This window comes from Ptiloglossa arizonensis, chromosome 3 (assembly GCF_051014685.1).
Source record: "Ptiloglossa arizonensis isolate GNS036 chromosome 3, iyPtiAriz1_principal, whole genome shotgun sequence".
Lineage (NCBI taxonomy): Eukaryota > Metazoa > Arthropoda > Insecta > Hymenoptera > Colletidae > Ptiloglossa > Ptiloglossa arizonensis.
The window spans coordinates 25,878,869-25,903,833 of NC_135050.1; the positions used below are offsets into that span (position 1 = coordinate 25,878,869).

Here is a 24,965-nt window from a genome sequence, read left to right on the forward strand (position 1 = left end):
CGATGCAAAAGATTTTTGAATCTTTAAAGGAAAATAACGCCAGACAAATAGAGGGAATTGTTTTAATAGTTGAATTTATATCAATTTAATAATTGAATAGAGGAATTTTTATTAGAAGATATATCAAAAGAAAATTTTTGTTTAAACACCAAGGGAACGTATTACGCGGAGTCTATCGAACTTGGAGTTCACGGTTAAGGATCAACCCTTTCGTTGTGACATGTATTGTAGGCAAACGTTAGGGATGCTGTTCTCCTACCGATAACGGAATATCCGGATAATGGATGTTCGTATACGGGACGCTCCGCTGTGATAACCCTAAGAGGAATCGGTCGAGAAAGACCGGAGAAACGAAAATGGAAATTGGGGTTGAGCAATGTTCGAAAGGTTTCGAAATAAATGATCTTCAGGGGAGTTGGTCGATTATCCGTGCAGCGTGTGCACCGACGATCGAAAGTTACACCGTATTCCCGGAACGGATATATAAGAGGGCAACGAGAATAAATGGTACTCACACTTTAGTGTAGAGGGAAAGCGTGTAAAGTCCTTTGGTAGAAGAATTGCGAACGACGAAACATCCTTCTTTGTCTTCTTGTTTGAGCAATGATTCCGCGCGTTGTCTGGACATGTCGCCCACGTACCATCTGCAATTTATAAAGCGCCGATTCGATTAGCGAATACGACGAATCACGATTCATCTGGAGATAAAACGATCAATTCGCGCTTACTCGTATTTCTGGAGACCCAAGAGCTCCTTCTCCTTCACGTAATTGCTGGGAATGTAACCGATGGATCTGAAATCAAACGCGAAGCACCGTGCGAAAAATAAGTACGTATAATAATAAATAAGGTGTGGATAATATTACGAGTCTACGATCACGTAGATGTTCCACGAGTTATCGAATCGTTGGTAAACGCTAATTGTTAATTGGCCGGGCTATGCAGACGCTGCGTCGAATTTCCATGGACCACGTCGTGAACTGACGTCGGATTACGTTACTTAAGTTTTAATGAGATCCAATTAGCGATTTACAGCGACTACTGCCGGGGACTAGGGTAACAATCGTGTCCGCTAACGAATATAGTTTCGATGTTTCCCGTGACGGTTGCTCGATCGGTTGAATCGAGTCGAGTAGAATCAAGTCGAGTAATGTAGAGCTTTAGTCGCGCTTTAGTCGAGTCGAGTCAAGTCGAGTCGCGTAAAGTAGAGTAGAGTAGAATAGAGTGGAGTAGAGTAGAGTAGAGTAGAGTAGAGTAGAGTAGAGTAGAGTAGAGTAGAGTAGAGTAGAGTAGAGTAGAGTAGAGCAGAGTAGACTAGAGTAGAGTTGAGTCCAGTCGAGTCAAGTCGAGCCAACTCGAGCCAACTCGAACCAAACCAAGTCAAATCGATTCAAATCGAGTCAAATCGAGTTAAATCGATTCAAATCGAGTCAAATCGAGTTAAATCGATTCAAATCGAGTCAAATCGAGTTAAATCGATTCAAATCGAGTCAAATCGAGTCTCGAGAAGTTTCGTCGAGCCAACTCGAGTCAAGTCGAGTCAAGTCGAGCCAACTCGAGTCAAATCGAGTCAAATCGATTCAAATCGAGTCAAATCGAGTCTCCAGAAGTTTCGTCGAGCCAACTCGAGTCAAGTCGAGTCAAGTCGAGTCAACTCGAGTCAAATCGAGTCAAGCCGAGTCGAGTCGAGCCGAGTCAAGCGTTATCAATTTCGACACGAATCCACCATCGGAAATTTCACGCACGTACGCATTGATTAAGCGCATAGCGAAATCGTAATCCTGTCCCGGTTCTCCTTGGTCCCCGTGTTTCCTTGACACCGGTCACATTTCCTTAGACCCGTGTTTACGAACCAAGGCCCGCGCTTTAGGATACTCGGCCATTCGGCGCACAACGGACACAACACTCGCGCGTAATCCGCTTTTGGGCATACTAAGCAGTCATCGTGGAATACGAAGCGCGATGTTCGGGAGAGGATGTTAACTTAATTTGGTAAATCATTAACACATTGAACGCCACGGTGGTCAGTGGTGACCGGTGCTCTAAAATTACAACTTCGACTAAAATTATAATGATTCTCTAGAACATTTACAAGACACGAACTCTGCTATTTGTAAAGTTTCAAATAGCATTACTCTCGTTAGTATATGCAAAATAACGAGTACATCGATAAATTATCGAATACTTCTATTTTCTACGCTACAATTCGAACAAATATCGAGGACATCTTTAAGTATAGAATACTGGCGTGGCGTTTAATATGTTAAGTATGGGAATTGGTGTGGTGGTCAGTGTGTTAAAAGTTACTCGGTCCACGGACTGTGCGCGTTGTCTACCAATTGTTCCACGTTAAACCTTGTCGTTTCTAAAAACGACTTTACTCGGCCGTAGCGAATACCACCACAGAGTACACCAGGACTCTTTCGACAATGGGAGAATTGTACAAAGAGAATGATTATATATTACTCTCTTTTATCTACGTTTCCATGCCGGTCCTCTTTAGAATACACAACCGAAATTAACAGAGAGGAGTAATATTTCGTGTAACTTTTTCTTTATCAGTGAAAATAAGTCAGAGGTTTACGTGACTCATTTTTATATCGAGTTTGATCTCGTTTAAAATTTGTCGAAAATGTTTTCAAGAATGTCGTATATCTATGTTTCACCCAAATCGATTTGTCGCATATTCGAGAAACATTTTCTCTTTATTAATAGAAATATTGTTAGAGGGCCTGGAAACGTGATAATTAATATTCCAAGTATTTCAGGACTATATATTTTTTTTTTTACTTATTTCGAGTTCTTTGTCCCTCGTTATTATTTTCGTTATTTCGTTCGACAAAATTAAAATTTTCATTTCCATCGAATATGTACCACATAGAAAATAGTTTATTTTTTATTCGTTATATATTTGTCGCGTAATTGATCGAGATTAATTTAGTCTCGATCGAAATTGCAAACATCAACGTAAGAGAGTAATTCTGCTTAATTCTGTTCGTGATATATTTAAATTCTTCAAAATACGTCTATACTGTTTTTTTTTTCGCTTCTATTCGCCACGTTTGGTTACCAATGGTAACAGTACGTTTACCTACCCATGTTCATCTTTGACTTTCCACCAATGTTCCTGAGAATCATCCAGTACCTCGTACTCCGCACCCTGAAATAACAGAAGTACATTTGCCTCTGATGAACCGTGTATATTCTAGAATTATGTCTATCGTTACAAGCTACAAGGTTACGAAAGCTTTCGTTTTTTTTTTTTTATGGACCGTGACAGCGAGACTCGTCGTTCTCCAAAAAATACAGCCCGAATGTTTGAAATTCTTTCACTCGATACGTTGGAAATCTACGAAATCGACGAAACAATTTGAATTACGCGCGCAATCGAGGGAGGCACGTGACACGGTGGAAACTGTTGCTCTCTAGATGGCACTGTCAAGGACGTTTCAAGGTCAATGTTGTTTCCCTGGAAGATAGTGTGATATTTTCTAACGACGCGCAGTAAAGTCGTCAAACAATTCGAAAAAAGATATTTTCAAAATCACTTTGTCGCGTATTTGTAACCTCTACTGACCTTGAAATATTCATATAGGGGAAGATCGTTCTAGTATCGATTAAAATTCATCTCCATCAGATAAGTCGAAACAAGAGAAAAAGATTAGCGAATACTACGAAGAAGTCACTGAAATTTTAAACAATACTATTTTACATTAACGTATAAATATTTTTCACTAACATCTTTCAGCATTATTAACTCCTTAATACCTAAAAATCTATCCATATAATTGATCGGTACTAAGAAGACAATTTTTCGTCCCCTATAAATTACATTTTCATTTTCGCCAAGTATTAATCCTCACTGTTAAATCTCCAGAAACAAATCTTCCTCCTTTTATCGAGTAACCACCCCATTAACTCTTCCAAACTTGTATTTTATCGACTTTGGATAAAGTTACATAAAAAAATGTTAAATATTTCCCCTATATGTATATATGTACTCGTTAAGTGTTTTCCACTGGAGAACACAAGAACCACATCTAATACAAATCTTGACATTGAAAAGTCCTTTCGAAACGTTCCCTGTCACTGTGGCGCCAATGACCGATCTCGATCGTTTCGAAACACGAAGGACCGGTTTTGCGGTAGCTTTCAGCTTCTCGAATGCTTTTTTTTTCAATTTCGTCTATTTCTTGTTCTGCACGCGCGGGGGACAGAAATCGAATAACGTTACACCAACCACGGGGGCCACAATTTCGACATTCGGGCTAACCGTATCACTCTCGTTCCCACGTCACTCATGTTTGTTCCCGAGACTTCTATATTTCCTCGTGTATTCCGGTCGACCCAGTTTTTCTCTATCGCGAAATGCTCTCTCCGCGTGGCATTGGTGTATCATCGGACCGGATGAAATTGAGCGAAAACCCGAGAACGTTTCCGTTGAAGAGGATACACCGGATTTCTTGAAGCTACGAGTTTCACGTTTATTGCACCCGCCGTTGAAAATCGTTATGGCATCGATTTATTAACCGGGGCACCGTGCAGCGTGTCTTCGAAGCGAATGAAACACGATTCACGTCCAGTTAGGGCTACGAACGATCGAGAGAAGAGTATATTGGCTTATTATTATTATTTTTTTTTTCGTACAAAATAAAATCGATTCGAGAAATTTTCCATAATTGCATCTACTCGTCTCTTGGGTCAATTGTGCTTCGTAGTTGCGATATTGGCATTTTACCGGTCGATGGTCCGGTTTATAACTTTTTAGACAGTGTTGTTACTATTTGTCAAACGGACACTAGGCACTTTATTTAGAACGTACGAGAAAGTTATTAATAATAACATAGGCTGAGTCGCGCGCTTTGGAGATTAATTTAACGCAAGTTGTTTTCAGATGAAACATAAGTAAAGAAGTATGGTAAAGATAGTTGTGCAAGGAATTATGATCGTACGTTGAGTTGAAGTATGAACTTTATTGCTCATCATTAATTGCGGATTTCTATGCTGCAGTTTTGAGATAAAAAAGTATTAATGTTTTTGTTCGGTGAAAATTAGTACATTTTCTTCAAACGTGTACAAATATGGAGGAAATATCGATTACTGTGTAACTACTTCGAAAAGGAAATTACAAATGATTTTTGACTCGAAAAAGAATCGTACACCCTCTTGAACAATAATGAAATAATAGAGAGTGGAATTGTTGGGTAACTGTGTTTTAAATTGGCCATTACGAGCAACTAGGGAAGAATATATCTTCTTTTCGTGGATTCGTCAGGATTATTTACCAGACCTTGAAACGAGGTTCTTTGGATCCAGCAAGTGGTTTCCAAACTTTTTCGAGGGCAACTCCTTAGAGAGGAGAGAACATTTCTGCGCCGGAATTAAGTGGTAAAACGATGTAAGAAAAATACACTCCTACAATTATTACACTCCGATGATTATTTTTTTATCAATAGAGAAACATATTTAATTTATCCACGTTTCACTCGGAAACCCTTTCACGTTTCATCCTCCATTTTGGAAGATACGCGTGTACAAGGGTACGTCGTGCGATTCGATCGAGTGGCGTCTTTTTTACGATTCGAAAGCCTGATTAATTCCGAACAAATTCGATAATTGAAAGAAAGGGAAGATCTCTGATCATTGTCGGTTGCAAGTTGATTTTTTCGATTACGAAAAAAGATAACAACACGGAAACTTTCACATCGAAAAGTTCAACACGTTCCTCCATTATTATAATCTATTATTATTATTATTATAGAATTCTCTTTATCCGTAACATTGACCGTAACGATTTCCGGTACGAGAAATCCTTTGAGTATTTAATCGCGACTAAACGGTTCGCGAAGCCAAAAAGCGTGATCGCTTTGAGGCTATTCTTTGGTAACTCTGCGAAGTCGAAACACGGAAACGCTTGTAACTCGTAAATAAGGTCAGAGTGTGGTGTGGTGTGGTGTATTCGCGTACCAAGTTACGCCCACTAATAACGAAACATCGTGTACCGCGCGTGGGCGAAATTCACCACAGATTTCGCTTAATTCGAATATCAATCCATACATCCATACATCCATACATCCATACATCCATACATCCATACATCCATACATACATACACATGCATACATACATACATACACATGCATACATACATACATAAACATGCATACATGCATACATACTTACATCCATACATACATACATACACATGCATACATACATACATACACATGCATACATACATACATACTTACATCCATACATACATACACATGCATACATACATACATACACATGCATACATACATACATACTTACATCCATACATACATACACATGCATACATACATACATACTTACATACATACATACGTACACATACACTGTGTATACATACGCGTGTGTATACACAGATAGGTATGCGAGCGAAAGCTGTAAAACGTCGCACGGTTGATTTAGCGCTTGATAAAGTGCCATATGGCGTAAATGGCAATGTCCAAGTGTTAATGGGATCTGGAAGCGGTTTCTCCGCATATTAGAGGATAACCGGTATCCACAGAATTCCAACGATGCTCGCGCGAAACTCTGTGATAATGCGATCGACGCGGGACATTATCGTGACCGTTATCCGACCACAGGAATCAACCGTGCGAAAGGTTGATCGTCGATGCGATTATAACTTCGAACACGTTGGAGATCCAACGCGCCGTAGTTGTTTCCCAGCCTTTTCCACGCGTTTAGAGAATCAAGGTAATAGCGCGAAAGGAACGAAGGTTAAGGGTTCCACGTCGCTCCGAGACTTAAAAAAATGGGTAAATTTTTGATTTTCAACCGATTCGAAACGTATGGAATACGATACGATTTTTCTCCAAGTACTGATCATTTCGAGGGAGTATTTCTTACGATGGAAAGAAAAAAGGAAATTAACGCTAGAACCACCGATGATGAAGGGATTACTATTTGTATCGGATCACATAGGTATCTTCGAAGTTAAATGATAAAAGGGTAAATTGATTTACGAGCAACATTAGTTGTGTATTTTGATAATTGTTCATGAATATTGTAGGCAAAGACATCGTTAATAATCGAGTAACTGTTTCCTTAAGGGTGGACAACACTTTGAGACGTTACAAAATTGGTAAATTTTGCGAATTTTTTTCCAAGTAGTCACCAAACGAAAAATGTAGTCTTTTTCGGGGAATGTAAATGTAACTTTCAGCTTCATTTAACAATTTTGCGCGAGTAAAAATTCTACAAAATGGCGAAGTTATTCGATATTCCCGGAACCCCTTCCAGTGAAATTTGAAATTTCTGATCGCGTCGTGCGAACATGCGTTCGAAGACGACAATTTTCGATCAAACCTTATCAAACCGAAACCCATTCGATTCGAATCGGTGGTGCGTGTATTCGTAGTTGAAAATATTTCGTTTAGTTCCGCTTGGCGCGATTTATCACAGTTTAGTTCTGTTCGACGTAGTAAAATTGGTAGTCTACGACCGGTTGGATACTGTACGGTTCGGTTTGGACGAGTACGATGTGAAACATCGCGATAATAATTCCGTTCGATTCGATACGATACATTGCTGCGCTACTATGCGAGATTCGATTTATTTCGACTCGGTGTAACTCGATAAGTTACAGTTCGGTTCGTTTCGGTCAACTTCAAAGGTACAATAATCGGTCTTCCCATTTCGCGACGAGATATCGAAGGGGTTCGATTCGTAATCGAATATCGACGATTGTTTCGAGTAAACGTTTGAACGAAGTATTAATCGCGGTTTCAGGTGTTCCGCGATGCGATTAAGAATCCACCGGGAGAAATATCCGTCGAACGAGTCGTAGTTCGATTCTCTCGTCGGGATTTAAACGCGTATAAAACATTTGATACCACACCGGGTTACTACGCCAATTTTATTCCATGCAAATTGAGAACTCGATATTTATGGCACGATTTTGCCTTCAAAGAGCTGGGATTGAATTTCACTTACCTTTTCGAGAGACAGATCGCCTCCTTCGATCGCTCGAAAAGGGTACAGAGCTACCACCACCTTCGTTCTCATCATTATTTTGTCCTAAAACATTTACGTTTAGCGCACACTCGATTAATACACACCGATCTCAGTTACGGTATATCGATTTAAAGACAACATCGTTGAAATATAATTGATCGTTTTACCTTTGTCTTAGAAGACGGGGTCCCAGGTGTGCCCCCGGGCATTATCGGAGTCGAGGGGGTTCCTGGAAAAATGAAAAATTACATATTGTAGTCGATTCTCCGTTACCAGTTGTTACCAAAAGTTATTCGCAATTCGGAGTCTTTGTATTTCAATTTCGCGGTTCTTTTGATTCGGTACGCGCCGAAGGGACTCAAGAATACTAAAAATACGAAAAATTATTACGAGACTGGTAAAATCGAGGGGTTGATTTTTATTCCCGTGAAAAGTAGCTGCCCTCGGTTCTATTCTGGAAAGAAAAGCGCTTCGTTCTTTTTATCGCGATAATCTGTGTATATACCGTAGAGTGGAGGCTTTGAAGGAGAAACCTTGCAACTTACATTTTAACGAGCTTACGTTGCCTGCAATTTTTTAACGAATAACGAACGAATCTGCGTCATTTTTCGCAAAAAAAAAAAGAAAAAAAAAAGAAAGAAATCCGCGAACGAAAATCATTCTTCAAGAATACAACAGGACGGTAGACGAAAGTTAATTCTCTTCTTATAATTGGAAAATTATTTTCTCAAAGTTTCTTACATCGAAATTGAATAAATTACCGAGGACGTCAATATCTTCGACACACTTTTCCGTGATTTATCGACGAGTCGGCAGTGTTGGGACAACGGTGAATTAATTTCACTCGTCACGCTCGTTTTCGCGATAAATTTTGAGCGGAAAACGAGCCGCGATTTCGGTTTTTAATTAACGGAATTATCGAATACCGTGCCGTGCAAGTTATAAATCCGAATCGAACAGGAATTAAAGTGGATTTTGTTACCGAGCGCTACCAATTAACCGCTTCCTCTCTTCTGGTAATTAAACAAGGATTATACGTTATCGTTTCGGTTGCTTCACGTCGCGATCGTCTACCAGAGTCTTGGAAAATAGTTAATTTGTAGTTCGTCGGGAGCCCTTTTGTCAAACGTTCCCGTAACGGTGTTCATCCTTAATGAGAAACGAAGATTGCGAGTTCGCAAAAGTTGCGAAACTAACTATACAATACCGTCGCCGGCACAACTTGAAATTTCTATCGTGCAAGGGAGAACGTTAATGCTAATTCCTGGATAGCCATATCGAGGGTACCGTGGCCATGTGGTGTGGTAACATAGGAATTTAGTAACGTCGTTATACAGCGATATAACAATGTACGGTAATGTACCAATAAAGCAATAAAGTGAAACAGTGATATTGTGCTGCAGTAACTATCTCGCCTAGATAGTTCAATGCACAAGGATGGTTACTCGACAGGGGCGGAATTCAAATCGATTAATTGGAAGTTAATATTGCGTGCGAATTCGCTAAGCCAAAAAACAAGCGATGAAAATTATATTATTAACGGTTCGAGGATTAGGTGAATCAATTTTAAATTTCGTAACTGGAAAATCCCCTCAACGGTGAAAATAGTTATTTGCGATCCAATTAAATTATTGTCTACCGATTGTTAAATTTTGTCGATCGAAAAATATTTTACTATGTAATTCTTTTTTTTATACAGTGATAGAAAGTTAACTTTTTTCAAGTTATTTTCTACTCGTGGTGTTACTTTTCACAATTATAAAAAATATAATACAACGATCGAGAAAACTTTCTAGTCGAGGGTGGTGTTACTTTTCACAAGGATCATAACAAATACAATACAACGATCGAGAGAAGTTTGACTTTTTTCAATCACTTTCTAGTCGAGGGTGTTACTTTTTACAAGTATTATAACAAATAGAATACAACGATAAAGAAAAGTTTGACATTTTTAAATCACTTTCCGGTCGAGGGCGGTGTTACTTTTCACAAGGGCGGCTCGTGCCCACGCGTTGGTCCCGAGTATATCGATCTACGAGTGTGGTATTGTAGCGGTACGCGGACACAGCGGAACAACCCACGGAAAGATAGCAATGTCTCCGACATAGCGGTAGAAAAATATATTCCTAATGGTTTTTTTTACCTGGCGGTGCGCTCCACCGATAACAATTCGCCGCGGAGAATACCCAGCCTCGAAAGATATGAAATCGCGGCGAGCACGGGCGGTTACTATTTGTCGACTCAACGTTATTGCATCTCCCCCGAAAGAACAGATTTACCTTGATGTCAGCGGCATCGCGAGGCACGTGCGCCTCGCGAATATCTCGTCGGCGGCGAGGCACGAGTCGCGCGGAACGATTCCTCGGTCACATCTCGTTCTCCTTCCCCATCGTTCTCATACGCCGTAAAACGCGCACGGTGAAATTCTAGAAACGAACTACGGGACACTGTCGCTGGATCACGCGTCCCGGAAAACGTTCACCTGGCCGTGAACAGGACGGGCGAACGTTCGCGGAAACACCAACGGACGAAACGCGGCGTTCAGTCGAGATTTACGATTAATTCTTTCGGCGACAAAGCTCGGTATTACCGGAAGAAAAAGAGAAAAAATAATAGCCAGCTACCGGATCAAACGGTTGTCAGCCTTCGTAAGGCGGAATGTCCACATTCTATTTACACGTAGCGTTCCCCTTAATCCTGTTCTTCCCGCCGGTACCCCTCGCGAGGTTAGATAAATAAAAATCCACGTCCGCCGTGGGATTCCGTTACTCGCGCGACGGAAACCGAGTCCACGTTCGACCCCCCTAACCTCCCTCGTCCCACTGTCCCCGCCCTCTAGCGGGGGAACACCGCCGCGCGTCGAGCGGCTCGTATTTTATTCCCGGCCCGTGATTCCCGTAACGTCCAATTTACATTAATACACGGCTCCCGGTGGAAATAATGTCCCCCCTCCTTTCTCCCCACCCGCCCCTTTTTCTTTCGTTCGCGGCAAACATCCGATTCTTTGTGTTCTCAATTAACGCGCCGGCGTAACGAGCGAACGAACGCTCGAAGCTCGTTAACCGGGCCGATTCGTCGCTACGGGATACATTTTATTCCGCTACCGCTATCGCGACTTCTACCCGGCTCTTAATTGTCCCGTTTCCATCGGAAAAACCTTTCGTTTTAACCGGCGTGCCCTATCCACGCGACGTAGGTACCTATTACGATTCCACCACTTGCGACGATCACACTGTTACCCCGTTCGCGAGTACTCGGCGACGACGAGAAAAGATTCGGTGTACTCTCACTCTTTTTCCACGAGCATTTCAACCGGAACGCACTAACCACGAGCGACGCAAGTGAAAGTGACGAAGGACCGCGAGTAGGCGGGGGAGGGGAGGGGTGGGGAGGGTTATCGTTCGAACGCGCGCCGCGAGACCTGTCACTCGCGATTGCCGCTCGATCGAATTACGTCGCGCGACGTCGCGCGGGGGGAGGGGCGAACGGAGGGACCGGCGCGGGAGTGGGGGTACCCGAATCGACGGACGCCCTTACAGCGAAAAATCCCGCGAGCCGAAAATATCGTCTCGTTTCGCGCGAGACTCGCGAAACGAAGAGTGCAGTCGCAAGCAGGTGCGTGCACCGAGCGGCGCTGGCTGCTGCCGGAATATCAACGGTGAGCGAAGGACGACACCACAGCTAGTCTCCACCCTGTCTAGACAAAATCAATGCGACCTCAACCTCCTGCATCCCCTCCAGCTTCCCTTAGACCGTTCAACGTCCCCACGTGCGTGCCCGCCGCGTCTCCCCTCTCTCTTTCTCTCGTTCTTTCTCGCGCTCGCTCGCTCTCTCGAACTTCCTCTTCACGTCGAGTTTCATTACCGGAAGCAGTCTGCTCCTCCGCGTGGAGTGTGTGCTAAGTTCACCGACGACGGATACACGCGTCCCCGGCTTCTTTACGCGTCTTCATCTTCCCGCTGGAACGTAGATTTTTTCTTTTTTTCTTCCTTCTTTTCTTTTTTCTTTTTTCTTTTCTTTTCGGTTTTTCCCTCCTCGGCTCGACGCATAGAATCGCTTTTATCGCGCGCGCGGAATTCCCGATTCTCATTCGCGGAAGACGCCATCGAGAGATATATACTGGGTGTCTCGCGCGGGAACCACTTCCCGAGGAGAGATTTTGCGTAAGAATATGGTAAAAAAAAAGTAACGTAACTTTTTTAGCCAGAGTCACGGAAGTTCCAACGAATTGTGAAAATTCACTACCGGATATTACGAATATCGAAATGATTCTGGATATTAAAATGTTTTAGAAATTTTCTCCTTGATATTATTAACAGTTTTTTACGTCCTCTTTTTCACACGTTGGAATTTCACCATTACCGCAAAGATCTCGCGAATACAATTCAGGAGGAAACGTTGCGTTATGCAAATTTGCTAGGCTTTTTGCACCTCGTTTTATAGTAGATTGCGGAGTCTGCTTATTGATTTTGCACTTGTGCATATTCGTTCGGATTACTAATAGGTTTTTCTTCGTACGAAATCGTGGTTGTATTATAATAAAATGATAATTGATAATTTGTTCATAATTGTGTAACGAGTTCCGTTGAAAGTCAGACATTGCAGACTAATATTAATCGCGCGTATTAAGACATTGATAATTTGTTCATATTTGCGTAACGAGTCTATCGAAAGTTAGACATTGCAGACTAATATTAATGGATTATTCTGTAGTTAATCGTCCCAACAAAATTTACATTCTGCAAAATTTGTGCCCGGATAAGAGTTTCGAGCAACGAATAAAATACGAAGAATCTTTCATCGATCGTTCGTTAACCAGAAATCATAATTCGACGAAGAGAAATATTTCACGAGCAAAAAATTTCGATCGAATAAACGTCGTGAATGAATCGCTACTCGTTGCTTTTATTCGTCGAATAAAATTTTGCCGATGTTTGATCCTCGCCCAGAGCCAGTTTGGAAATTCGAACACCGTATCGAGCATCTGTGTCGTGTTGCTTATTTCGGTCTTCGTATTCAATGTACGTTCCATATTTGTCTCGTTTTCCATCCTTTCCACGGAAACTCCACTCGTCCCGGTCCCTGGCAATCTCCCTTTTCGATTATTGTGACATTGTATATGGTTCTGCATACGGTTCTTGGTATATATACGAGCCGTGTCGTTTCCCTCCGTATTCCTGTCCTCTGTACGACGTGTCCAAAATTCTTGTCTCCGGTTCATAGACAGTGGTCGTAAATTCGATCGTATCTTTTTCCTCTTTGCAAAGGCTGCTGGATGGATGCTTCGATGTGAAACGGAGACGGGTCGTCCACCTTTTTCGCCTCATTCGCGAAACCCTTAACATGTTCACGGTCCACTAAACCGCGTACGAGTCAGGGCAGTTTTCAGCTCGACGAGTATCGCCGCTACGATTAAACTGGAAGCTTTTTTTCTCAAGCTGCGAAACGTGGATACGTCTCAGTGATGATAACGCGTGTCGTTCGGGAAAGAAGATGGAATATTCATCGCGGAAATTGAAATAAAATTTCAATTTTACTCGATTCGTTTCCGTACGTTGCTCGTTTGTTTTAATTGCTATCGTTCGAGCGCGTTTGCGTTTACGCGATAACTTCGCAGGTAGATTTGAAAACAGCTTCTTCATGGTGGAGGTTATATTGTGGATAAAAATCTACATTTTCGTGAAGAAGTCACAAGACGTCCATTTTAACAAATTTCTATTGTGCAAGGTGAATTATTCAAATTACTTTGCTCCATGCGTGTGTTCATTATTAGGTAAGTTTAATCGTTCAAATGTTTAATCGAGAAACGTATTCGAATCGTGGTATATATAGAAGAGAAAAAGATTCAATAGTTAACCCTTTGAACTCGAAGATTCTTCTCTAACGACGAAATTTTTTTCAAACAAAAATTACACATAATTTCGAATATAACTATTTTAGCTCGATATTTTGTACATTTTTACATTCTACGAGATGTAACATTCGAACGCGAATATTTTTCATGGTACAATAGAATGCGATTAATTGTTGTGTTAAATTGTTAAATTTTATGGCAAGTGAGAGTCACCTTTCGAGTACGAAGGGTTAATAATAATTGGTAACATTTTGTACAAAATATCCTACGAAGTTTTCACTTAATGCACAACTAATAGCGTACAATATAACAAAAAATTATTTTCCGTTAAATGTTTCAACGATTTCCATTATTTTTCTTCGAAATTCATTATGACACTTTATCGTCATTGTATCTAAGTGTACGATAAAAACGTCTAATGATATTTGTCACGGAGAGGAACGAATAAAAAAAAAAAAAAAAAAGCGAGAGTGTGCAAAGATCACGTGTAACATCACGATTCGTAAAACGGTTAACATAATTCTAGCTTTCGTGGTGGCAGGAAAATTTATGATATTTTATTGTCGTTGCGTGCAATACAGACGTATAATGATACTCGACACGGAGAGGAACGAAATGAAAAAAAAAAAAAAACGAAATGACTACAAACACGAATCGAAGCATGCGTAGCATTACGATTGGTGAACGTTTAATAGAATTCTAGGTTTCGTTGTTGCAGGAAAACGTGGTAATACACGATCCGAGTATTGTACGTCGATACACCTCGATTGATCAAATAAAACGTAACATATACGTGATCTTCCACCGATCATGGTGGTTACCTTAATCGCTACTGATCGTACCATCGATAGGTGCACCAGTTGTTATCGTACGAATACAAATGTGCAGTCACGTTTTATGCGACACGCGTGCCATAAAATGTCGCGATACGCGTACACCGGTGTCTGGGAAATTCCATTTGTTCGTTGTTTTGTCAACGAATTGGCAATGTCGCCGTTTCTTTTTCACCTTCGAAACAAATGTGCCTGAAAAGTCCGACGGTGGTACCACCGGTGCACCGATCCGAAAAATTGATGAACCGCGATTCGAACAGTTTCCTTTCTTCTCGTCACACTTCGACTGTGAAGCAAACAAAAGAATTAAACACGGCCGATAGAATCGTCGAGGTAATTGCTCGCCCAAACGGCAAAATATTCGCTAGAAACCCAAAGTTCATCCTCTATCGGGCCAACCGAATCGAACGGGTGACCTGTTTCTATGGTTCTATGTACAATGGCGACGTATGCGTTCCGATTGCACGCGAGCACACACGTAAACACGTTATTACTCGCTCGTTACTCCGTTTCGAATGTTTAATATCGTTCGAACTTTCCAACCCGTGGTACGCCAACCCGAAACGATCCACCGTCAGTTTTAACACTAGATTTGCAAAGTCGAAATTAATGGTCCCGATTGCCTTCACAACGAAATTTCTTTTAATAACCATGGAACGTTTCCTGAAGACGTTGTGACTTGTTTGCATTCTACGCGTGCTTTCAATTTTACAAATTCTTTTTTTCTCGTTGATTGCTTTCTTTTGATATATATGACTGATCCCGATTGCTTTCACAATGAAATTTCTTTTAATAACCATGGAACGTTTCCTGAAGACGTTGTGACTTGTTTGCATTCTACGCGTGCTTTCAATTTTACAAATTCTTTTTTTCTCGTTGATTGCTTTTTTTTGATATATATGACTGATCCCGATTACTTTCACAATGAAATTTCTTTTAATAACCATGGAACGTTTCCTGAAGACGTTGTGATTTGTTTCCATTTTACGCGTGGAATTTTACAAATTCCTTTTTTTCTCCTCGTTGATTACTTTCTTTTGCAATATTTGCGAGGTGTATCTCAATATTCCGAAATCTGTCGATAGTTAAGCAAGTAAAACTCTCGACAAAGTTTTCCATCTTGACAATGTAAAAGGAAGAACGAGCCGACAAATTTCCAATTTTTTACGATCACGACGAACTACTCGAACACGAGCAAGTCGAATCGAAACGTGTAAATATTTCACGATACACGATTATCGATTCCATTTGTTTTTTTATATTTTGTATTTTGTTTTCGTTTCATTCTTCAAATTTCAACGTCGCGAGAATCGTAACCGTTCGTTCATCGCCGCCGTGGAACGTAATTTGCGAAGTTTCGAAATTCGGTGCAATTAATTTTAATCGGCGCGCGGTTAGCGAATCTTTCGGGTTATCGCGTTGTTCGTTGGTGAATTTATAAACCGACGAATACGACGTGGTCGCAAATTGACGGAGGAATCGCGTCCCAGTTTCGAAAGGGTCGGGTGGGGGGTGGGGGGTGGTGGTGGAGAAATTCGAGTTTTAGGGGCGGAACGAGGATTTTTCTTTCAGAATTTCGCACGGCCGGAATGCGTCAATAGCCGAGCTCACTTTTCAACGAGAGGCCTGCAAATTCGACATTTCGGTAAATCGAGGGGGGGCCTTGAAATCGAACAACGGGTCACGGACAAGCGAGTGTGCCTAGAACACCCATGTTCATCATCGGTGGCTAATTAAAAGCTATCGACCCAGTTCGGTTCATCCTTGAGCCAATTTTTTATGGGAGTAATCGGGACAGTGTCGTGAGAGTTTACGAAAAGTTGCGGCTCGAAACGAACGACGATTCTGAAATTAATTCCGTTAGGGAAACGTTTCATACTTCGATCTCGATTTTACTATTTCTCGAGTATACTCGAGCACGAACAACAATAACTGGACACTCGACTTCGAAGAATTTCTTGAATTGAAACTTTGGAGAAGAAGAGTCTTTATTGAAATTTTTACGTATATTTCTAGGTACGATCCACACTCTTATAGTATTTCGTACGTGAAAATTATCGTTGCACACGTGTATGTGTAAAGTAAAAAATTCTTCACATTATACCGAGTGAATCCAGAAACTCTAGTTCGTCATTCAAAACGAATGCAGTGGAAATTGGCAGGGTGGATGTACGCACGATTAAGAGGGATCTACTTTCCTGTGGTGATATTTTTTTCAAACTCTTTGTCGTCCAGTGGCGCTTTGAAGTACCAGTATTTACTTTCGCCCGTATTTATATAATAAAATGTAAAAGTGTAATCACCGTAAACTTCGAACTCGTTCGAATAATAGGGAAACGTTTCTCAAAGAACTTAAAGATTCGAGTAGCTTCGTGTAAGCTACCTAGAGCTACTCTAATCTAAAGAAACTTTCGTAAAAAAGCATCGCTTTGTGTACTAATAGACGAGAGAAACAAACTAAAATAGACAATTTGAATAAAATCAAATATGTAGTAAAATATTTATAAATTATAAATTAAAATGAAATATTTATAAATTATATAATTAAAATGAAATATTTATAAATTATAAATTAAATAAAACATTTACTTCAAGTAAATATCGACAATCTCTGGCTAAGGATTAAACCTAATGCACGCGTTCGGAACGATAACGGATATTTAACATTCGAGTTATTGAACTAACATTTGTACAAAATTACGTCTCCGCATGGAAGAGATTTCTCCGTTTCCGCATCAAGTATTAATTTTCGCGTATCCGTGCGCTGTCGAGAAGAATCAATTTTAATAGAATAGTAAATATGATTCCGTTGGAAGGAAATGCACGCCGCCACTCTCACAGTGGGCGGGATATAACGGGTGAGCTATATTTTAGCCGGCACTCGTTAATGGAAAACTATCGTAAAGAGAAGCCCCCACGATTTTTCATTTCATTGAATGCGTTGCATGTCCTATTCGAACCAACAACCTCGCGTTTGAGACTCCTCGGATGCACTCGAGATACATTCAAAAGCGTTTCGCCGCGTGTGGTGGATGAAAAATAAATGGCTGCTCGTAATTTTTCGTATTCCTAAACGGAAAGTGGAGCTGTTCGTGTGAAAAGAATCTTCAGCTGCGTTTTGTCGTGATAGCTCCCGAGTAGCTCGAAAGCTCCGGTTCTCTTTGACAATTAAAGAGGAGAAACAGTTACGGTATTAATTGTTGCTTATCGTGACAATTACCGTAGCGATTACCTATATTAATCTACGGGCCGAAAACACGGAAAATTGAAAGTTTGAATCGGTTTCGATGAATTCCAAGTAAGTTCTACTCGGGAAACGGAAGCGGTTCTAATACCCATTTTAATAACCATAAGTAAATTATACACCTTCACGAACGCGTTCGCGATTTCGTGCACAAGGCTCGAAAATCCTGTTCGATTCGATTTTTCGCTCGATTGATTCTTTATCGACAAGTTTAATGGTATCCCGGTTTCGTTTTAACACAACATTCTCGATATTATTCACCGGTGCGTGTATTTCTCGAGTCTGGAGCGTAATTATTCGAGCTTTTAACTAAACTTTGAATATTGGAAGTTGTTCCGCCTCGGTCTACATAGATCGTATCATATATACACATTCTTTATCTTACACATCTTACGCGGCGCTGTCTATTAAGGAAAACAAAAGAGAAACGGATTAAAGGGTGTCCTAATCATTACCGGTCGATTTACTATTTGAATAGAATTCAAACGGTTTAAGTAATCTTGGTATTTTTTTTTTATTTAAAAGTACAAACTTGGGAGTTAATAATGGAATAAGATATCTATCAAATGGCCGCCACGGCTTTTTTCACAGAACAACCAAACTTTGTACAGTGCTTTTTGCCGGAAACGATTACGAAATTCGCGTCAAAGATTGTGATTTTTCGTAATACATCTGAATAATTTGCACGCGTTCGTTTCACTGTGTACACTTCCACGATTAATTTCCCATCTGTCTAGATGACATGTGTCAAGTTTTAGATTAATCGGTTCGACGTTTTAAAAATAGCGCGAAATTCAAACCGACCGGTAATGATTGGGACACCCTGTAATAAAGAACGTTAATCAATGCACACGAGATACATCGTTCAACCTTATTTCCCTCGTTTTCAAAGATAAATACGTAATCGAATTAATTCACGCGTGTGAAACGAGACGTGAACACCGTAGAAATTTTTCATCGAGATTAGAACAGAGACGAAACAATCGAAATTATTCGTTTGTTAACAGTTTGTTCGATAGTTTTTCATTTTTTGTTTCGATAAAAAATTGCTAAATTCGTGTTATTGTTACGATCATGAGTGAGTCAAGAAATGCAAATGTATGGTTTTTTCGCTAGCGTTTAATTTTTTGTTCAAATAAAAAATTGTGTAAGCTCGTATTATTGTTACAGTCACGGATGAGTCAAGAAATGTATAGTTTGTTCTATAGCGTTTAATTTTTTGTTCAAATAAAAAATCGTGCAAGCTCGTAGATTATTATTACGGTCACGGATGAGTCAAGAAATGCAAGTGTACAGTTTGTTCTACAGCGTTTCATATTTTGTTCGAATAAAAAATCGTGTAAGCTGGTGTTATTGTTACGGTCACGGGTGAATCGAGAAATGCAATCCCCGTCATCGATTCGAGTTTATCGTGTACTATACTCTCCGTCTGGCCAACCATCGAGATACATTCTCCGCTGGTCTTGGTACTCCCTTTCCATTGTGGATCCACGGAACCAGAAATACCTCAATCTCCCTAAACTTCGAGGTAGCGAAGAAGCATCGGGGAGTAGCATCAAGTTCTCGATCAAAACCCGAAATCCGGCCAGAGTTCTGCCCGATATCGTAACCATCGTGCTGCACCGCGGGAAACTCGGTCTCTGTGCACCGACGACGATCGATATTCGTCACTTCGAGGGTGTACTTGGCTGGCGACGATTCACCATGCTCTATCATCCAGCATGTAACTCTCGATGTCCCGAGAATGATTTTTCAGACATTCACGATTAAGCGCCAGAGCGAGCGTCGCATGGGAAATCTCCCCCCTTTCGCAAGCGTCTGCGCGATATTGTTATTGCAAGCCTCGATCTCAAGGGTTTTCCATTGTTGTAAAATTGCGATAAAATCCTAATGCATCGAGGACCCTGTTATTCTCACCTTTCTCCTCATTCCGCGCGAATCCATCGTTCGTTATTAAAAGCGTTTTCAATTCCGTGCAGTACGTACACCATACCAAATTTCTGACACGAATGGGGTTAAGGAGTTTCTTCGACTCGAAATAAGACGGAAATATGGAACGTGGAAATTGCATTCGGAGGTTTCGTTTTTTTTTGAGAGAAATTAATTCGAAGATTGATTCGATACGCGTGCACTTAACTGCATATGTGCATACGGTGGACTGAAATTCGTGGTGAAAATGGGGTTGGAGAATCTATGGTTCGATATAAGACGAAAATATGAAACGAGGAAACTGCATCGGAGGCTTTGTCTTCTGAGAGAAATTAATTCGAAGATTGATTCGATACGCGTGCACTTAACTGCATATGTGCATACGGTGGACTGCAATTCGTGGTGCAAATGGGGTTGGAAGAATCTATGGTTTAATATAAGACGAAAATATGGAAGAATTGCATTGGAAGCTTCTTTTCGAGCAAAATGTGTTTGAAAATTAATCATGTTGGATATTATTGATTGTTAAGCGCTATTCTCGAAGAACGATTTGCCAGATTTATTATCTAACAGCTGCGAGGAATTAAAGCCTTAAAAGTTGATTCATCGTTACGAAATTGTGTTATAATACTATCTCGTCTGCAGTAGCGTTATATTGGAAACGCACGTGGGATACACTAGTAAGTGCAGCCCCCCACCAAATGTGCAATGGTCCCCCTCCTTTCGTCTGGGCCCAAATTCCAGCGCCCCACCACTCGGTGGGCGGATCAACTGTCCCCACACGCGCCAATGTGGACGAGAGTAAAATACTGCTCCAGGAAAGAATTTAAACAATCGTATCACCGACCATTTTAATCGATTCTACATTTAGAATTATTTGAAAATTTCGAATTACATTAAATCGACATCCAACTCTTCGAAACCTTACAGATTTTTGCACAGTTAGAACTCGAATAGATTTGAAAGTTCGATAAAAATTGCACCGTACGCAAATATCGTCAACTATTATTAAATTGGCTCGTGGCTTATCGCACATCTGTTTTATTATCGTGTTTGCGAATAAGACAATAATCGGCTCTGCGGAAGGTTAACAATTACTAATATTAATAACATACGGTTACGAATGGTACGATAACGTTCTTGATATCAATTACAATAACGTAATTTTCTACCTCGTGAAACTTCACGATACGAAGGTGCTGTTCGCGTTACGCGGAAAATAAGACTTTTCGGTTTGTTTTCGAAGTTTCGAATCTCCGTCAGATTGTACTTTTTGTTATTCGAGAATTTTTAATGGAACTTTCGAAAGTTCCCGACCATACGAATAATATCTGTCGGAAAGATTGTCCAGACGATGCGCGTACGAAAAGTTACAGAGATACGGTCCCAGTTATGTCGCTTTGCGGATCACGGCTTATCATGGACAGTTCGTATCCCCTTTCTCCTTATATTTCATTTCTCTCTGGAGTTTCAGTTCGTGCGAATCGATCATTCTGTATCCGGCTGTATCGTTTTATACTAAGAATTTTTATCATTCTGGAAACCGTTCGATTCGATCGACACTATTGTTCATCACGTTGAGAAAACTCTAAAATATGTCACCGAGGGCCCACTTTCGGGATCGAAAATTAACAAAACTTTCTGAATATAAATCGTAAGAAACGTACGAGTATGAAATGAGCTTTAATTTACTTAAGTGACTCTTATAGGAGAATTTTCATTAAAACCGATAACAGTCCTTCGTTTAGGTTTTAGATCGAAGTGCATTTTATGGATGTCTTCATCGAACACGTATCGAGACTTTACGTTACTTTTTATAACTATTACGCATTTATGCGACTATTACGTTTTTTACTGTTTTATTAATTATTTTAATAATCACCCTAACCTATATATATTAAAGATAAATTACAAGTGTCCAAATTCTCTTTTGAATCCTGACTTTCAATACATTCATTACATCTTCTCGAAAAATAAATGCTAAAAATTCTGTACAAATAACGATATTTTCCATTATTTTTATCGGTTGATTATACGGACAAAACTCGTTAAGAAAGCTTCGATATTTTCTCTTTCGCGCGAAACGACATCGCGATCAGATCGTGTTAATACTAAAACTACCTTCAATTTGACTTGTTTCAAATTTATTTTTAAACTTACTCAATTATTAACGGTGTCTTTGCCTACAACATTCGTGGACAGTTATCAAAATAAACAACTAATAGCACTCGTATATTAATTTTAATATACTTTCCTCTTTCCCCATCTAACACTAGATTTACCAACCACTCGAAACGACTAGTGTCAACTGCTTTTACAAAGAAGTTTACTTCAAAATTCCATAATATATTTTCAATAGACGTTACAATTTTTTCTATTCTATAGATGTAATCAATCTCATAAGTTCCTCTTGTTTCTCAATCATCGATTTTCCCGAGAGACGTACGAGGAACACCTTAATATATCGAAATCTATCGATAGTTCCAGTGCTAACATCGAAGATACGTATATAGTCCAATACAAATAGTAATACGTTCGTGTAAACATCGAAGGTATGTACGTAGTTCGATACAAATAGTAATACGTTCTACTTTTAACATCGAAGATACGTTTGTAGTTCAATGCAAATAGTAACACGTTCTGGTATTAACATCGAAGATATGTAGTTTGATATAAATAGTAATACGTTCTAGTGTTGACATCGAAGATACGTTTGTAGTTCAATGCAAATAGTAATACGTTCTGGTATTAACATCGAAGATATGTAGTCTGATATGAATAGTAATATGTTCTAGTGTTAACATAGAAAATACGTAGTCTGATGTAACTAATAATACGTTCCAGTGTTAACATAGAAAATACGTAGTCTGATACAAATAGTAATGCGTTCTAGTGTTTACACTGAAGATGTGGAGTCTGATATAAATAGTAATACGTTCTAGTGTTAACATCGAAGACACGTGGTCTAATATAAATAGTAATAAATTCGTGTTAATATCGAAGATACAATTGCAATCCTATACAAATACGAATACGTTCGTATTATATACGTAATTCGACACAAACAGTAACACGTTCTAGTGTTAACATCAAAGACACGTGGTCTAATATAAATAGTAACACGTTCGTGTTAATATCGAAGATACAATTGTAATCCTATAGAAATAGGAATACGTTCGTATTACATACGTAATTCGACACAAACAGTAACACGTTCTAGTGTTAACATCAAAGACACATGGTCTAATATAAATAGTAACACGTTCGCGTTAATATCGAAGATACAATTGCAATCCTACACAAATAGGAATACGTTCGTATTACATACGTAATTCGACACAAACAGTAACACGTTCTAGTGTTAACATCGAAGACACGTAGCCTGATGCAAATAGTAACACATTCGGTGTATCGACATACGAAAATACGCAATACGGTTCATCGTCGGTAGTTCCAGCGTTAATACCTCGCGTACGTAATTAACGAAACAGCCTCGATCGAGTCACGGTACCGCGTACGAGTGAAACAAAGGCCGCGATGAAGCACGATCATCTCTTCGAATGATACCGTATTACCATAAAACGAATAAGTACATCCACCGTATAGATGGCCGTGACGCGTTCACGACGAAACAGCTGCCCGATCCGACGAACGAAATTTATGGAACTGGGCGTCATCGATCATTTCTCGCACTCGTACGAAAGAAACCTCGAACGGGGCTCTTTTTCATTGATCTCGAGGCGGCTCCATTATGCCTCCTCGCGCTCGTAACGCGGCACGTGTTGTGTCGCTCGATAAAGGCCGACCGGGCACACCTTTCGGATATCTGGGGCGCACAAATCAAGGCATAATGATCCACCAAGTCCGACTTGAACGCGAAAGGCGGAAGATTTCCTTAAGGGAGTCGTTATTCTAGTCGGAAAATGACGACCGATCCACGTCTCTCTCTCTCTCTCCGTTTCGACGGATTTATCCGTACATTTTTAACGCGCGTTGAATATACATACGCTCGAAATTTACAAAGCAAAGCTTTGCACGTCCGTTCGACGTATCTTTTCGCGTAGTCTCGAAAGAACTCTGGTGAAAAATGAAAGAAAAAGGAAATAAAGGGGAAAAGAAGTAGGAGAAGAGGAGGAAATATCGAGGACGATTTACCACGAGAACGTTGCGTCGAGGAGAAATCGATCCCTCGGATTTCCAGGTATTAACGTTCGGTTTGCGATCGGAACAAGCACCCGCGTACGCGTACACATTGTTCGCGTTTAATTTATGGACAAACACGTGCTCCTTCCTCTCGAATAACGTACCTTACCACCGTCGACGATGGATTTCTATCGTTATGTATCGCAACAGTTTCGTTTCAACGGCGAGGTACCTTCTGGTTAAATCCGTTAACGCTCTCTTATATGCACCGAACGATGCATCTTTGCAATTGCATCGATGATCGCGAACGTGGCCGAAGTTGCGATTTTATCAACCAAAAATTCAACTGTATTTCGCTTTACACCGATGTGAGAACTTTCTATGTTACTCTGATTAAAAATGGAGTACCTCGATGCGCGACAGACCTTAGAAGACAAATATTGGTATTTAAAAATATAAGAGAAACAATATCGTGGTTCTGTGGTATATATTTTATAATATATCGACTAGGATCAATTTCGTAATCATCGACGCGATCATTCTTATGTAACTTTCATCTGTTTCGAGTTGTTCCACGTTCTTTTTCCTTTTTTTTTTTCAAAGTTCTTCCAATTACTTTCAAATATCGTGACGCAGCGAAGAAACAATAATCGCGTCGGGAACGTGGCAAAATATCTTCTCGAATCGAAACGATTTCTCGCAGCTTTTCAACGTCTTCTTGTTCGAGATCCAATTTTCCCCCACAATGAGTACACAACTGTCCCGAGAGCGCTTATTAAGTGCAATTAGAAGAGAACGAAAGGAAAATTGAACTCGTCGAAGGGAGAAGTCGATGCCTCGACGTGGAACATCGACCTTCGTGATTTTCGTCTTTCAAATTATCATCGCGCACACTGACGTTCATTGTCTTGTTTCTGGGTCGGTATTTTCTTTATATTTCGAAGAAATACAAGGA

The 24,965-nt window shown here is 40.2% G+C and overlaps 1 protein-coding gene across 3 annotated transcripts in view; it reads right to left on the reverse strand.

Annotated features, from left to right (window-relative positions):
• The window catches only part of Btk29a (tyrosine-protein kinase Btk29A), a 361,771-nt gene that overhangs the window by 2,232 nt on the left and 334,574 nt on the right, over positions 1 to 24,965 (reverse strand). For 2 of the 3 annotated variants that reach the window (XM_076307587.1, XM_076307588.1), the window contains 5 exons: positions 8,175 to 8,236; positions 7,987 to 8,070; positions 3,096 to 3,160; positions 729 to 794; positions 516 to 644 (listed from right to left, as the gene is read on the reverse strand). In XM_076307587.1, coding sequence (XP_076163702.1) covers positions 516 to 644; positions 729 to 794; positions 3,096 to 3,160; positions 7,987 to 8,070; positions 8,175 to 8,236 — 406 coding nt within the window. Of the gene's footprint in view, positions 1 to 515; positions 645 to 728; positions 795 to 3,095; positions 3,161 to 7,986; positions 8,071 to 8,174; positions 8,237 to 10,286; positions 10,713 to 24,965 lie in introns of those variants that run through there. The other variant, XM_076307589.1, reaches the window with a different exon arrangement.